The sequence below is a fragment of the Mustela putorius genome, unplaced genomic scaffold (assembly GCF_011764305.1).
Source record: "Mustela putorius furo isolate JIRA1106 unplaced genomic scaffold, ASM1176430v1.1 tig00003988_pilon_pilon_pilon, whole genome shotgun sequence".
NCBI lineage: Eukaryota > Metazoa > Chordata > Mammalia > Carnivora > Mustelidae > Mustela > Mustela putorius.
This window is the reverse complement of record NW_025422127.1, coordinates 15,098,310-15,112,983: the sequence shown is the minus strand read 5'-3', so window position 1 is coordinate 15,112,983 and position 14,674 is coordinate 15,098,310. Positions and strand designations below refer to the sequence as shown.

General features: G+C 40.8%; 1 protein-coding gene across 12 annotated transcripts in view; it reads right to left on the bottom strand.

The window, feature by feature from the left end:
* Nucleotides 1–254: 254 nt before the first annotated feature.
* Nucleotides 255–14,674, bottom strand: part of WNK1 (WNK lysine deficient protein kinase 1) — a 148,842-nt gene continuing 134,422 nt past the window's right edge. For all 12 annotated transcript variants that reach the window (XM_045071886.1, XM_004773721.3, XM_013046412.2 and 9 more), the window contains 5 exons: nucleotides 12,599–13,260; nucleotides 11,748–11,950; nucleotides 10,166–10,360; nucleotides 3,745–3,932; nucleotides 255–3,280 (listed from right to left, as the gene is read on the bottom strand). In XM_045071886.1, coding sequence (XP_044927821.1) covers nucleotides 2,963–3,280; nucleotides 3,745–3,932; nucleotides 10,166–10,360; nucleotides 11,748–11,950; nucleotides 12,599–13,260 — 1,566 coding nt within the window. In that variant the 3' untranslated portion in view covers nucleotides 255–2,962. The remainder of the gene's footprint in view (nucleotides 3,281–3,744; nucleotides 3,933–10,165; nucleotides 10,361–11,747; nucleotides 11,951–12,598; nucleotides 13,261–14,674) is intronic.

Genomic DNA, 14,674 nt, shown 5'->3' with positions numbered 1-14,674 from the left:
ACCATGATTTCCCCTTTATCGTATCTCTCATCATGTGGATCTGGTCATATGTTCATCTTTTGGTTTTGACATCCTTACCTTTTTTCTTCCCCCAGAAAAAAAATGTCTCCCTTTTCTGAAGCGTAATCTTAGTTCAGAACTGCTGCTTTAAAAAAGTTCCCGGAATCAGGAATCCAGTTATAAACTGTACACAACTCAAAACTGAGCTAATGAGATCATGCAAAAGGAATTTGCTGGAAATGAAACCCCACAGCTCAACAAAAGCAAGTTTGGTTTATTCGAATGGTTTCATTAAATAAGTCTACAAAGGTAACAAACTGAAGCAGGAAGCGCAGTCTTACAAGAAGCGCCACACCCAGAGTTAGTGCAAAATGTACAATTAACGGCTGCTGAGAAACCCCCAAGGTTTGAATTCAGTTTATTTGTTTTTTTAAACAGTGTACATTGTTAAATAATGTAAGGAAAACATTTATAATTCAGAAAGATTTTTTGTAATGTGGAAAAAGATACTCAAAGTGTACTATTAACACAAAAATAATTTAAACAGTTCAGTAGCACTAGTTCATTCCTCTAGGCTTTAGTTACTTCATCCACAGGAGGGAAAAAAAATCAACAGTAAATAAAACCAGTTCTTACTTTTTGTGTGTAAGTGAAGAGATCTCAAACTTAAACCAAAATAACAAAAAATAATGTGCTGCATTTGGTTCCCTCGTTCCTCTAGTAAAAAGTATGGTTTCATTGATCTTAGGTGGTCCATTTCTCATTTACTTGGCACCTTCTTTATTCTATCCTTACTCTTACCATCTCCCCAAGAATCTTAAGCAGAGAATAAATAAGTAAACAACTTTGAAGCAGGGCTTGGAACCCCTGTCCTTTTCATTTCTACTCTCCTAAACCTTCAGTGTTCTGTGCATCTCTGGGACCTAGGCTAACTTACGAAAACAGGGCCCACGAAGGAACAACAGGATAGGACAGCCAAGCAGGCTCCCCCTATTGTGGTGATTCCTGGGATGTGCTGTTGAGGTGGGTAAGAGACTGGAAATGTGTTAACTTCCCAACTCAAGAGTCAAGAGAAGAAGCACCCAAAAGATTAGGAGTCCTAGCTTCTTTCTGCATCTTCATAGATAACAGAGATCCCAGACATAGCCAATTAGGAGAGTTATTTTCTGAAAGCTCTGAAAATAACAGAATTGCCCATTACAACTAGGCGTAGCACTACATAATACTGATTGGTTGCAGTCATTACTTCGGGGGAGTATTTGTTTATATGAGGATGTGAGAATATCAGCTGCAGTTCTAGACACAGAGGTGGCACAACAGATGTATGATCCTGCAACCATCTGGACATCACCCAGGAAATGAATAGGAATAAGCACTCTGTCTTATGATGCTTCATTCAGATGTGGGTCCACTTTCCACAAAATACAGTACCCCAAGCTGAGAAATGCAGGATATATTTTGCAACAAGAGGAAAGCAAAGTTTTTCTTAGAGCATCTTTCTCCATCGGTGACTTTCCACTATCAACGTTTCCCAACTTAAAAAGTAGCCCCCACCCCCTTCCCTTTCTATTCAGCCATTTCCACTAGGTCTTGTCTATCAAGCCTGACGATTAAGTAAGGCTCACGGCACCCCGTGGGCCAGGCAGCACACGGCTTCCCGGCTTCCCGACAAGTCTGTTCTCCTGTTCTTAAGTCTTTCTTTCATTTATCACACACCACCCTTAATCTTTTAAATTGCTCAATTTTGTTACCACACCCCTCCTTACTGTTCTTGAAACAGGAACTTTCTGCTTTCAACCACTGATGTCAACTTAACTTCTCACCCTGCTCATCTTACACCTGCTCTAGACAAAACTGAATGACTTCAAAACGAAGAAAACGAAACAAAAAACAACAGAACAAAACACTCAGTTTCCCTTTGGCATAATCCTCTGCTGGGGTCACATGGACCTAATATCCTTCCATATGCCCTCTGCTGACCTGGGGTCTGATGAGAAGTTGGTGCTAATGGCAGAAGCAGTAGAAGTCCAAGGCACTAAAATATCCAGCAAGCAATACTGGGAGAACAGAAGTATTCAAGTACAGTAATTTATACAATCTTACATTCACATTTATTTATCTACTACAATGGAAATACAAAGAAAAAAGCTAAAGTGTCTCAATAAGTAAAGGACAGAGCTTGCTTTTTTTTTTTTCCAACTTTTTAAACCTTTCATATTTTACTCTTAAAACTACTGTTGTCCAACAACATTTATATATCACAGTGTTTCCACATCAAAACTGATGGCAAAGTTACATGTCCGCAGGGGACTTAATTTTTTTTCCTAATTGCTAATGCTGCAGTCAAAAGCTGCTAATATCATTTGCTTAAAGCACTAATGACCTATTATAAGAAAGGGTTGAAACCTCAGTCCCCTGGTGTTTTTCATTGGGTTCTAAACCAAAAAAGAAAGAAACAAAAGTAGAAACAAAGAAAGGAAAATGGGAGCGGGAACAGGGTAGGAGAGAGCCCAACAGTTTTTTTGTTTTGTCTTGTGGTTTAGATTCTTGAGGGAATAAGGGATTTGGGGTGGGTACCAAAATTAAGAGCTCCACCCATTTGAATATACAGATGGGTTTGGTTTTCCACTGAGCTCTCTTGTTGCTTTCTGATAAATGATTCTCTTTTCTAGCCCTCACTATTGGGTGTAGAGAAACAGGAAAGCATAGTTTGAAGCTGCCCCATCACAAGAAAGCTGCTCTTTTCTTCTTGTTCCACTCCAATAAATGGTGAAAGGGGAGGGACAGTCTCAATTCTGAGGGCTCTAAGCGGTATTAAAAACATTCCTTTCTGGCAAAAAATAACCAGTTAAATGCAGCACTAGTAGTTAGTATATAGGCTACTTTCCCACTTCCCCCCTCCCACCCACCCTTCAGCATTCCATCTCCTGCCCCCAAATCTACTCAGTTAATGTCTCTAGGTCTAAGTGGTCCGCAGGTTGGAACCTGGGGGGTTGCTGATGGACTTCTGCAAATTGCTGATGTTGAAATTCTGTAAGGAGGCAGTTCCCACAGGCTGGAACTGGCCAAGCGGCTGTGGTGCCGGGCCACCTGTCCCACTCCACTGAGTGCCAAAGGGGGGAGCTGGAAAACCGTACTGCTGTGGGGGGCACATAGACTTGGTGAAGTGACCTAGAGAGGTAGCTGATGCTGCAGAGATGGGGGCAGAACCACCCAGATTTGAGGTCATGGAGATGCACAGCTGGCCGGGTGCAGAGAACTTCCTTGCCATTCCAGGGCCCTGAAAACAAAACAACTGCATGTCAAGTTTGGTGTGGGTATAGCCCAGAGGGGAAATGGGTGGTACCGAAATGTAATTCTAAAACTGGGGCTGTTTGAACCTTAGAGGGTATAGTAAAACCAAAACCAAACCTTTCACAGTTACTGTCTCTTTACACTTGCCAAATAAGGGTAGAGTAACTACCGTGCTTGGAAGTGGGTAGAGTCACGTGCATGTGTGTATATATATATATGTTTGCAATTCAGGGTGGTAAGAGAAAAGGGGAGAAAAAACCGAGTTGACAAACAGGGAGCTAGGGATTCAAAGGCAAAAGGGTAACTGGGTGTTAGAATTTCTGAGCTGCTAAAGAAGGCTACCACATGGAAGGCTAAGCACTAGTTAGGTCGTTGGTATCACCTCTGCTTCAGGTGTGTGCTAAGTGATACTCTGCTAGATCAGGGAAATGACAAATAGAGAAGACTTGCCTCGTAATTCATGTGCCCTTTGCTTCCTCTCCTGCCTGAAAGATTCATGGCATCTCGGGCCCAATTGTCCACCAGCTTGTGCAGGTCATCTGTGAATGTGCCCTTCCTGCTGGACGTCATGGTAGGAGGCTGAGCTTGGGCGGCTTGGCTGTTCACTGTTCCCCCAACGGTGTTTGTGCTGCTGGTCCCTAGAATTAGACGAAGCAACAGAACACAACCATTAAAAGGAGCTTGGGTTAGAACTTCAGAAAGAGGGAAAACTTCACAGGATGATGAATGGCAAGCCACCGAATGAGGAGAGGATAAGCTGGGAAGGCATGCAAGAGGGGAAGGGTTCAAGGGTTTGTCTGGCCATATGTTCCGACATAAGTAACGGGGTAATGAAAACAGATTCTCTTTAGGAGTTGTGGCAGATGAAGCTAAAAACTCCGGATGAGGGCAGGCACAAAGGCTGGGGACTGCCTTCAGCCCACTCACATGGTACTTCAGCGTACTGAAACTTAACTTTCAGCACCCCATTCCCAGCATCACGCTGATGAGGGAGGTGCGCTAAGGTCAGTGAGGCTCTAGAATGCTGCAGAATGCAGGGCAAAAGAAGATGATTTCTTGAGCCCCAAGGCAGGGTTGAAAGCAGGAGTTAAAGGAACGCAAAGGTAGACTGCCTGGCCCGGGAAAAGATGGGGTTCCCAAACCATGTGGATACTATGCCACATCTTCAGCCATTCTTTAACAGAAAGAAGCGATAGGAGAGATAGCATGCTCTGTTCAAAAACCTTTTTCACGTGGACCCACACACACACATTCATAAACATGAACTCGGGAGGAATGAAGGCTTCAACCTCTCCCATTTGCCTATGAGTTAAGAACCAAGATTACTCCTGAGGAAGGTTCTCTGCAGTGCCTGAATCGTTCAACTGCAGGAAGACATGGTTTTCCTGAAGATGACCTCAGTTTCAATTGGTTCATGAATTCTCATCCCTCCCCCCTTCCCAGAAGAGCAAGCACTCGCAAGTGGAAGCAACAGGACCATTCAGCTGAGGTAGGAGTGCAAAGGGAAGGAGGAAGCTTTGAGGTTATGATGAACGAATTCTATTTCTATGGTTTGATGAGAAAGGAAGAAGGGGTCTGTGTCCTGCCTGATTTCGGCTCTGCTGGAGGGCACACTGAAGATTATTCGAAGAGGCAAGTTTTAGGGAAGAGGGAAAGAAAAGTCAGGATCTTGTTTTTCTTCCCTCACCCCCCACTTTCTTACCAGATCTCACATTTATTCCTGCAGAATAAATAGAAGCTACTAAGGTAAGTTGTGAGCTGCTAGGCCTTCAGATATCCAAGTAATGCTGGGGGCTCAAAAAAATGCATACATATTCCTGCTTTCCAGGTCCACGCAGCACCAGAGCACAGCGGCATGCCCCGAAGCAACTCTGCCACATAAAAGCCCTAGATAATTCATCACTGGACTCAGGTCAAGTTTATACCCCACCACCTTGGGAACAGCACACACAAGCATGTCTGCATTAGACTAACAGCTAATTCTGAAGTGAAGCTGCAGAGTGAGGACGGTCACATGCTTCTTACCACCAAGGCAAGACATGGATCTACTGCAGTGTGTGTATTAGCTTACTTCTTAGTGCCCACTGGAGCCACAAGGGGATAGCTACTGCACAGACAGCGTGAAGGGAAGTGTCAGTTCCCTTACGGTACAGGAGACCCAAGTGGAAAAGGATAAAAGCACAGGAAACAGCCTACCTTGAAAAGCAAGACAGACTGTGGTGGGGAAGCAGAGAGGAAGAAGCGCAAGCAGTGAGGGTGGCAGTTGTGCTAGTGATAAAATCCAGAAAGCAAGCATGTCACATGCATGAGGACTCTCTTCCTGTTTGAGTAATAATTGCTTGGTGAGCTTGATGATGAGTGAGACAATCAAAATGAAAACCACAAATAATCACAAGTGAGCAGAACTGGTAAAAGCCAAATTGAAGCAGCTCAGTAGAGGTGAACACTGCTCGTTCACGAGGAGCCATGCTGGGCGTCACACCTCTCTAGTCGCCTCTGATGCCGTGAGGTTCCTTTATAACCAAATCTCATTTTTCATTTTAATCTGTCTTACACAGGACTGGATTCTGAAGTGGGGTTTATAGACCATGATGCGGGAGGGGTCAACCATACAGTTAACCTTTTTATTTTGGTTTCTGAAAACAGGCTTTCCCATTAAGGAAATAAACACATCTCTCTCTGACCAGAAATAAATGCCTGGCAACAGCTGACTTGTCTACGAAAGCTAGGAGAATGGAGAGTACGTTTAGCGCATTTAGTCCATCTTAGCAGTAAATGGGTTAAGAACACTACTTGCAATACAGGTATTTCTGAGAATGCTGACTGCCTTCCAGAGAGAAGTAACCTTGAAACCTTTCTCAGTTCTGCTGCAAAGCTCTAAGAAGTAGTCTATGTTTTACCACCCACAATCCATTTTTAAATTTTTTCCTGCCATAATACATTTCCCACACCCCACACCGCCAGATCCTAGGAACAATAATTTACTCTGAGTCACAGCTCATTGCCCAATATGCCAAATATACAGAGTTTTCTGACTGACCCTCTAGGTGGCCGGTTGGGTAGTTGAACTGTCTGCACGTTAATGAGAAGCCACCAGTCTAAGAAGCCAACTCTATAAAGTAGTGCTTCTCTCTTCACCAATCCACCAGATGTCTCCCACTAGGATTTGTGGATGTGGACTTTTCCGTGTTTGGATCAGTGCTGACTTCCCAGTGGGCGGAAGACCTGCTGACTAAAGGACTCCCTTTCTCCAAAAAGCCAGGCATCCCTCATCTCTCTCTATATCATGGGCTATCAACCTGTAATTGTCACAAAGTCAGACTCACAGAGGGTCATCACATGAGAGCAGACTATGAGGTGATTTCTTAATCTGCTAGTGGTCAGCAATTAAGCATGTTAAAAAAAAATCTTAGAAAAGGGTGCAGAACTAGATAGATGGAAATTGGGAATGAGGACGTTGTGAAGCTTCAGGGTTCCAAGAACTCATGGATAACACGCTTTGCAATCAAGGACCAAAAAGTAAGAGAAAGGAAAGATAATTACTACAGAGCTGGTTGCAAGGACAGACTTTTTTCACCATCTTCCCTGAAGCACAAAGAGAGAGCAACGTGTTAAAGATAAAGAAAACATCAATGTAAAATATTAGAAATCTTTAGAATCTCCAAATAGCACACAAAGTCCCAGCAAGAGAAAACAGAGAGAGAGACAGACTGGTGGGACCTTGGAGTTCCTGCCACAGGTAAAGTTCTATGGACGCATCTTACGTAGTTGTAACATGGGTGTCTGAAGAACGGAGGAACCTGGCTGACAGCAGAGCTTCCATACCCAATTTTGGATCTAAGAGTAATGCTCTGCACTAAGGTTCTGGGATGGGAGAGGAACTCCAGTCTCTCAGGTCTTACTGCTTGAATTGCAAATACCCAAGCAGTCTTTCCACTGACCCTGTCCCACTTTCTGTTTCTCCTGCTGGGTTGTTAAAAAGCACTTGATTAAATGCATTAGCAATTCTACCCCAGTAGACTGCCAGTACCACCATTATAGTTTTGAGTCAATTTAAACTGGCTGATACATTTCCAAATCCTAGAGATACACACTAACTGCTTCCCCTCCAGAAATCTTTAAATGTATCTGGAAAACGAGCAACTTTTGAACATAAATAAAGCATTAAGCCAAGCCGTGCTTCCAAACCATAATCTATTTTGAGAGCACAGAATAACGCATCTAAAACTAGAAACATCCCACCTCTGTTAAGTACCTGTTTTCCCTCCCATATTTGCTTAAAATCTACCTCCTGCAAATTTGTTCACCAAGGCTTATATGATGTATACTCAAGTGCCTTCAACAGATGTAGGGTCTCTTTTTTTAGACCCAAAAGGAAGTGATAAGATTTAATATTTATAGCCACTTTCACTTGATGTTACAAGTGTGCCACCTACCTTTAAGAGTGTGTGAGAATTTAATTAATTAATCTCAAGTGTATCTCTCATATTATGCTTCGCAAAAAAGCCTTGGTTCTCTTTCTTCCCTCTTAGACATCTCAGGCTGTATAATATAGGCCTGACATGTTACATCCTACTTTACAACTCTTGTCTCCTACTACTGAATTCTTTTCATCTTGCTAGCTGGACATAGAAATCAAATGCTTACTTAAGTGTCAAGGTGCTAACATGCTTGGTCCAGCCTGGTCTAAGCAGAAAAGTTATCCACCTGAGTACCCAAAAACCATACATGCTTTGGAAAGCTAACAAATTGGGTAACACCTTCCACCTCTGTTCAGTAGTCCTGGACTGGTGATACGTGAGGCCCAAGGACCTGTGAACTACACTCAGAAACAGTGATGACCTTTGCACATGCATTTAAAAAGCACTTCAATAACCACATCAGAAGTTTGAGGCCTCAACAAAGAAGATCTTTAACCAAACTCTAATAAAGGTTTTCTACCTGAGCCTTGTTTTTGTTTTTCAAATTTTTATTTCAATATACATTTACTGACTGCCTACTATGTGCCAGGTAGGCACTGGCTGATCAGAAGGAAATGACATGTGCTTCCCAAGTGCTGCCTGTGTTTGTGCATGTGATCTTGTTTGATTTGTACAAAACCCCTAAGAGACAGGCATCATCTTCATCTCACCTTTGGGATGACAGGCTGAGAAAATTGGGTGATCTGCTATTGCATCTCACTTTTAACAAGAGAGCTGGGAAATCCTAGCAATCATGCTGAAAAGACGATTTTCACTGGCAGGTGCTGGGCTTTGGTCCTTTAAAGAATAAATGCTTAATCAGAATAACTATACAGAAACCCTTTTGGAAGTGCCGGTTTTACGGACTTAAGAGGGTGGGCACAAGGGAGTGAAAGGATCCAATGCAGAGACTCTAGCATCATTTCAACTGAGAGATGGTTAGGCTTAACTGAGAAGAAAAAAAGATTTCAATCTACTCGGAAAAAGAATTAAAAAAAAAAAAAAAGGTTGTAATTCTCCCCTGGTGCCAGGATCTAAGTGTATCAGTGGTCAAGAAGCTCTCTGTTACTTCCAGTGCTAGAGCAAGGGGCGGAAGGGACTAGGGACGTCAGTTTTCACTTAATCCAAATGAGCCAGCAGTCTCTACAGCATTACCACCTTCTCTCTCTCTGTCACGGACTTCTGAAGAAGCACTTCTACCAGAAAGTTTTTTTGAAGTTTACAGAAACCTATTATTATCTCTGTATCTTTAATCATAACAGAGACTCAAACTTCTGATGGCAACAGTTGTTCAGCCAAGCCACTGGGTAGATGATATACAAAGAGACAAATGAAAATGGACTGCATGAAACATCAGATCCAAGCAGCAGAAAAACAAGGACGAGGAAGGAGTAAAGGTGTTACACACAAAGAGCCAAGCAGGGCGTACTCAGAAATCGGGTCCTCCTGCCACCAGGTTTGAATGTCACCTGTTCAGATGCACAGTTAAACTTCGCACAGCCTGTGAGAGGGGAAAAACAGGGAAGAACAGAGAGAGAAGAGACAGAACACAACTACAAGATGTTAGAAACTTGAGGCTGGAGTGGTGAAATGCGCTAAGATGGCACACAGAAGAACACGCTTCCAGGGAAAGGTCAGATATCTAGGACAGAAAATACCAGGTCTCAATGCCCTCCCTCTGCCAAATGCTTTAGCTCCTCCCAGTGGGGATAATGCCAGCTAGTCTGCACTCTTAAGCAAGCAAGTATATTCATTTTGTGAAGAGATAAACTAATCTTTAATTCCTGTGATATTGTGACAAAAGCCCCTAGGCGAGTTACCTGTATCTTTTCCTACTCTTTTCCACCCAGATACCTAAGTCATTCCAATTGTCATCCTGCTGTTGCTAGCAGCTCTCTCCTCGACAGGAATGTTTCAAATGATCATTAATAAATAAAACTGTATTTAGGAAGCAGTTTACAGATAAATAACTGAACTGTAGGGCTATTTATCTAGTGTGCTACTCCCATACTTAAAAGTTTAAAAAGTCTGCACTGGCTAAGAAAATAGCTTTCAGAAACTACTAAAATTTCTTTGATTTTGATTCAGGAAATCTTGGTCTAGTATATTAAAGTGTATGTTCCAAATCCCAAATGAGCTGTTAATTTGGTTAAAGTCCTCATATAAGTCACAAATTTAACTTTCTGCTATAATCCTTTGAAAAAAGTGATTTCATCTGATAAAACAGTGAGTTCATCTAATCTAATCATTACCCAATTTCCCCCTTCCAGCTCAAGATCCATAAATGTACAACGGACAGGCTGTGTTCTGGTCAGCTGCTTTTCCAATTGACCTTAACAATAGGTTACTCTTCAGGCGTTTGCCATAGATATAGCAGTGTTTAGAAGGTGAAGGTTGCTTTGACTGCTTACCTTGACCTGGAGCAGAAAGGCTTGGTACTGAAATGGCACCATCACTGGTAAAGGCTGAATAGAGGTTGTCACTGGAGGGAGATGGCTTAAGGGGCTGTAACAGCTGATTCTGTCCAGTCTCTGGGATATTGCCAGGAGGGTGGAGGGTCTGCTGGGGGTGCAAAACTGAAGCGGCACTCTGACCAGACAGGTTACCTGCCAAAAGATAAAGCGGCATGAGAAAACATGTACAGCTTTCCCAGTGCCTAGAGAATAGGCACTATTCTCATTTCTCCACTGTGTCCCACTAAGTGACAAATCCCAAGTCAGAAGCTGTAAGTGATGAAAAAAAAAAAGGCCTCCCTCATGGGAGGGGAACTGAGGAATGACATGAGAATCAACAGGCAATAGGGATATAGGTAGCTTTAGATGACCTAGAAGGTTCCCAAGTCTCAGGCGAGTAGAACATTCCGTGGGTAGGAGAGAATTCCATGATCACTTTCCTAAACGCTATTATAAAACAGTGAGTTGTAGCATGACATCAACAGGTTTGGTGGGTAGTCTCTTTTTAGTCTTTTTCCCAAGTATGTGTCAGATCGAGTACAGAAGTGGTGTCAAAATTGATTCAAGTGACTACAGAATAATGCATATTTTAAAATTATTTTGTGGCAGGTGGCTTTTATTCCCTAGACAACTGTCTTGAAATTGATGAATGTGTCTGCTCCCTACTAATTTGTGGAATAGAAGGCCACTGAAAAAGTATGTCAAAATTGGGATCAGGATCTCAATTAGCTGATATCCCTTATAATCATATTTCCACCACTGAATTGGTTCTAACGTGTCAGAGAAGAGGTTTGGGTTTCTGAAAGCTTCCAAGAAATGGAAAGCTGCTAAGAAGTTTGCAACTGCTTTCCAACATAAATTTACATTAGATCTGGAGAGAAAATACAGGTATAAACTTATTTCAGTTTTTTTCACTTTTCAACTAATTATCTGTTAACATTATCAAAATTTCACTGAAGGGTAAAAATTCTATCGCAAAACAGACAAACTATAGCTCATTACAAGATACTATAACTATTTTTAAAATTACAACCACTAGCAAGTTTATTTCAATATAGATAAATGAAATAATAACTTTAATCAAAAAAAAGTACCAACTAAGACATATATGAAATTTACATTAATTCCAGCTGCAATTATGAATAATTTGTTCACTGAAGGGAAAAATCTACCTGAACTTTACTAAATAGTGTACTTTCTTCCATTTGCCTGTGAGTTTGGTGAAATGTGAGTTATATGAGAAACCAGGTAATGCTAAATTATTTATCTTTAAGGACAACCAGAAATGACTACCAGTAGATAGTAAGATGGATCACAATGGGATAAGCCACTGTCCTCATCCAGTCTACTTTCACAGACTCAACGAAAAGAGGTACTATAAACAGGGGGAGAGGAAAAGTCAAGGAAGCAAGAATATTAGGAAAGTCAAACTCCTCTGAAATTTAACAAAAACAACAAATGTTCAATAGGTTACATACAGAGTTGAAGACAGAAACAAAGGATGGGAAAGCCAAGGCTGACCTGGTCCATGGCTTTTTACCTGAAAGCTGGGGGCTTTTATTCCCCAAGGAACTACTGCGACTAGATTTGCTGCCTTTGGTTTTAGTGGGTCGCCTTCTTCTCCCTGAAAGAGGGGCAGCTGGAGGAATAATGACAGCAGGTGGAACCTTTCCCAGTTTGGTATATAAAGATTCAATTTCATGCTTCTGGCGACTCTGCAGGTCTTGAATTTCTTTAAGATGTCTATGAAAGATAACCAAACATCATTCAAAAACATTATGACCACTTTTGTTCAATTAAGATTTAATAAAATATTCTTTAACCTCCATTCTAGTATTTACTTACTCATGAATTTTCCCAATATACTTAACCTAATCTCTACTACCTTGAAGTTCTAGTTTGTCATCTCATACTGTTGGCCTTCATTCCAACAGGCTCCTAACCACCAACAGATAGTTGATGATGTGTTAGGAGAAAAGGTTTCCTGACTTTTGAGGCTATACACAGGAGTACTGAATTGCTACTCTGATCCAGCTGATTAAATATGACCTATAAAATCTGCCAATATAATCTATATCCTAATGCCATTAATGGATTCATTTGGTAGATTAGTAAATAAATTAGATTAGGTTAATAATGATAAAGAGTGCTATTAACAAAAAAAAATATAGTAACAAAAGGTGAAGAAGTTCTAGAAGTAGAAATGCTCTGGGTCCTTATAAGAGACGTAATGAGAACTACATTCAGATAACTAGCTTTTGCGTATCACCCTTTCTTTAAAAGAAATGAGATATAAGCATATTGCAGTGAAAAGAATACTCATCTAGGCACCAGGAGCTAGGTCTTAACAGAGTTCTGCCATTATTCTTTCACAGAAGAAAATATACTTACTTTTCTCGTAGTCTTCGCAGCTCTAATTTTAAATCTTCATCTTCAATATCTGACTCATTGTCACTACTCATGTAAGAGGAGTTGAATGAATTACTAAGGCTTTGACTTAGATTCTGGATAGGCAGGCTCTTCGAGCTCAGCTGATGCGGGGAGTGTGGACTACCTGAACCATCATCAACATCCCTGCTAAGGAAGGCGGCCTCCAGGTCAGAAGATGGCCCATTCAGATGTGAAGGCTCTGACAGTTCAGGCTTTTCTTTCTTTGGTATCACAGCAGGGAGAACACCTTGTTCCAAATCCATAAAAGGAGGAGATGCTGTTGGTTCCTCTTTCTTTGCCTCAGTGATCTTGTCTTCAGTTCTTGATACAGAGAAACGACCTACTTTGTTTGCTGTAGTTGTCACCTGAAAACGTCCCACTTTGGTAGGCTGCCCGGTTTCTGACTTCGCTTCTGAGGCAGGAGTTTTGTGGGCACTATCTGGCATATCTGATGAGACGCCATGGATGGTTATCCCATTAGGCTCTGTCTTCACCAGAGTACTTTCTGGACTACTACTTGATAGCACTGAGGACTCTGAAGTACTGGATTCAAAATGAACAGACTTTGTTTCTTCTGACTTATTTTTACCCTCTTTTTGGACATCATCCATTGCAACAGAAACCTGATAGAAAGAGACCAAACTGAGATTAAAAAACAGTCTCCAATATTCAATTTTTCAAATGGACCATAATAAAAAAAAAAAAATTGAGGGGTGTTTAGCTGGCTCAGTTGGTAGAGTATGTCACTCCTGATCTTGGGGTTCTGAGTTCAAGCCCCACAGTGGGTGTAGTGGAGATTACTTAAAAAAATAAAATCTTAAAAAAAAATAAAGAAAGAAAATCTTAAAAAAGTGAATTACTTTATTTCCCAGGATGTTTTTTACTTAAGTCTTTATGTATGTAAAATATGTCTTTATAGAAAGTCCCTCCATCTTCACTGTGAAAATAAATGGAATACCATTATAGAGAACAACATATCTGTACAGAGATTTATAGATTAGATATATAGATTCTCAGTGGCTCGCTAAGCTTATTAAGTAAATTATTTACTTTCATATCTCATGTTATACACAGGACTTACATTTATGTCTTTGTGGAAATAGAAAGAACAACAGGGAACAGAATCTTGAAGGCTGCTTGTGCATATGAAAACTACAAAGATTAAATCCAATAAATGTTAAATGCAAACTAAGCTTCAAGAATCAACACAACTAATTGGGACTTTAAGGAGATCCACTACTATCCCCAACTCCCAGTGCTATCCTGAGAATAACTGGAAAGCAGTTGTGAAACAGTAAAAAAAAAAAAAAAAAAAAAAAAAAAGAAGAAGAAGAAGAAGAAGAAAAAAAATTCACTGGTTGGACCAGCTGGGAAAATATAATGATATGGTATCACTTGATGCACAGTCAGTATTTTCACTTCAGAAATTAATCCTAAAAAATTATCCTAAACATGGAAAGTGTTTTTATATATAAAAATGTTTCCTGTTATTTCACTATATTGGAAAAAATCAGAAACAACCTACTGACTAATAATGGAAGAATGAGTTAGGTAAACAAAAAAGATGGGGAGAAAAGCCACAAAATATCATTCAGAGAAGTAGCAGGGTCAATTGTAGATACACACATGTGCGCAGAAAAGGAACGGAAGGAAACACACCTTCCTAATCCTAGATGGGGAAGGGAGGTGGGGGGATGGGCAGATAGTTTACTGTTTCTATACTATACTAAGTACTTTATATTTTCTTTAATTGGCATGTTTTATTATTATTTTTCAAAGTCTACTTATTTACTCATTTTTAGTAATCTCTTCCCCCAATGTGGGGCTCAAACTCATGACCCCAAGACTGAGGCACATGCTCTTCTGACTGAGCCAGCCAAGGATCCCAGCATATATATACATATTTTTTTGCATGCATTACTTTTAAGAGGGGAAAATAATAAAGAGCTATAAAGAAGATATATCATTAAGTTGGCAACTATGGCCCAAATTAATAATTTTATTATATACCTATTCACCCCAAAGAGGAAATCAAGG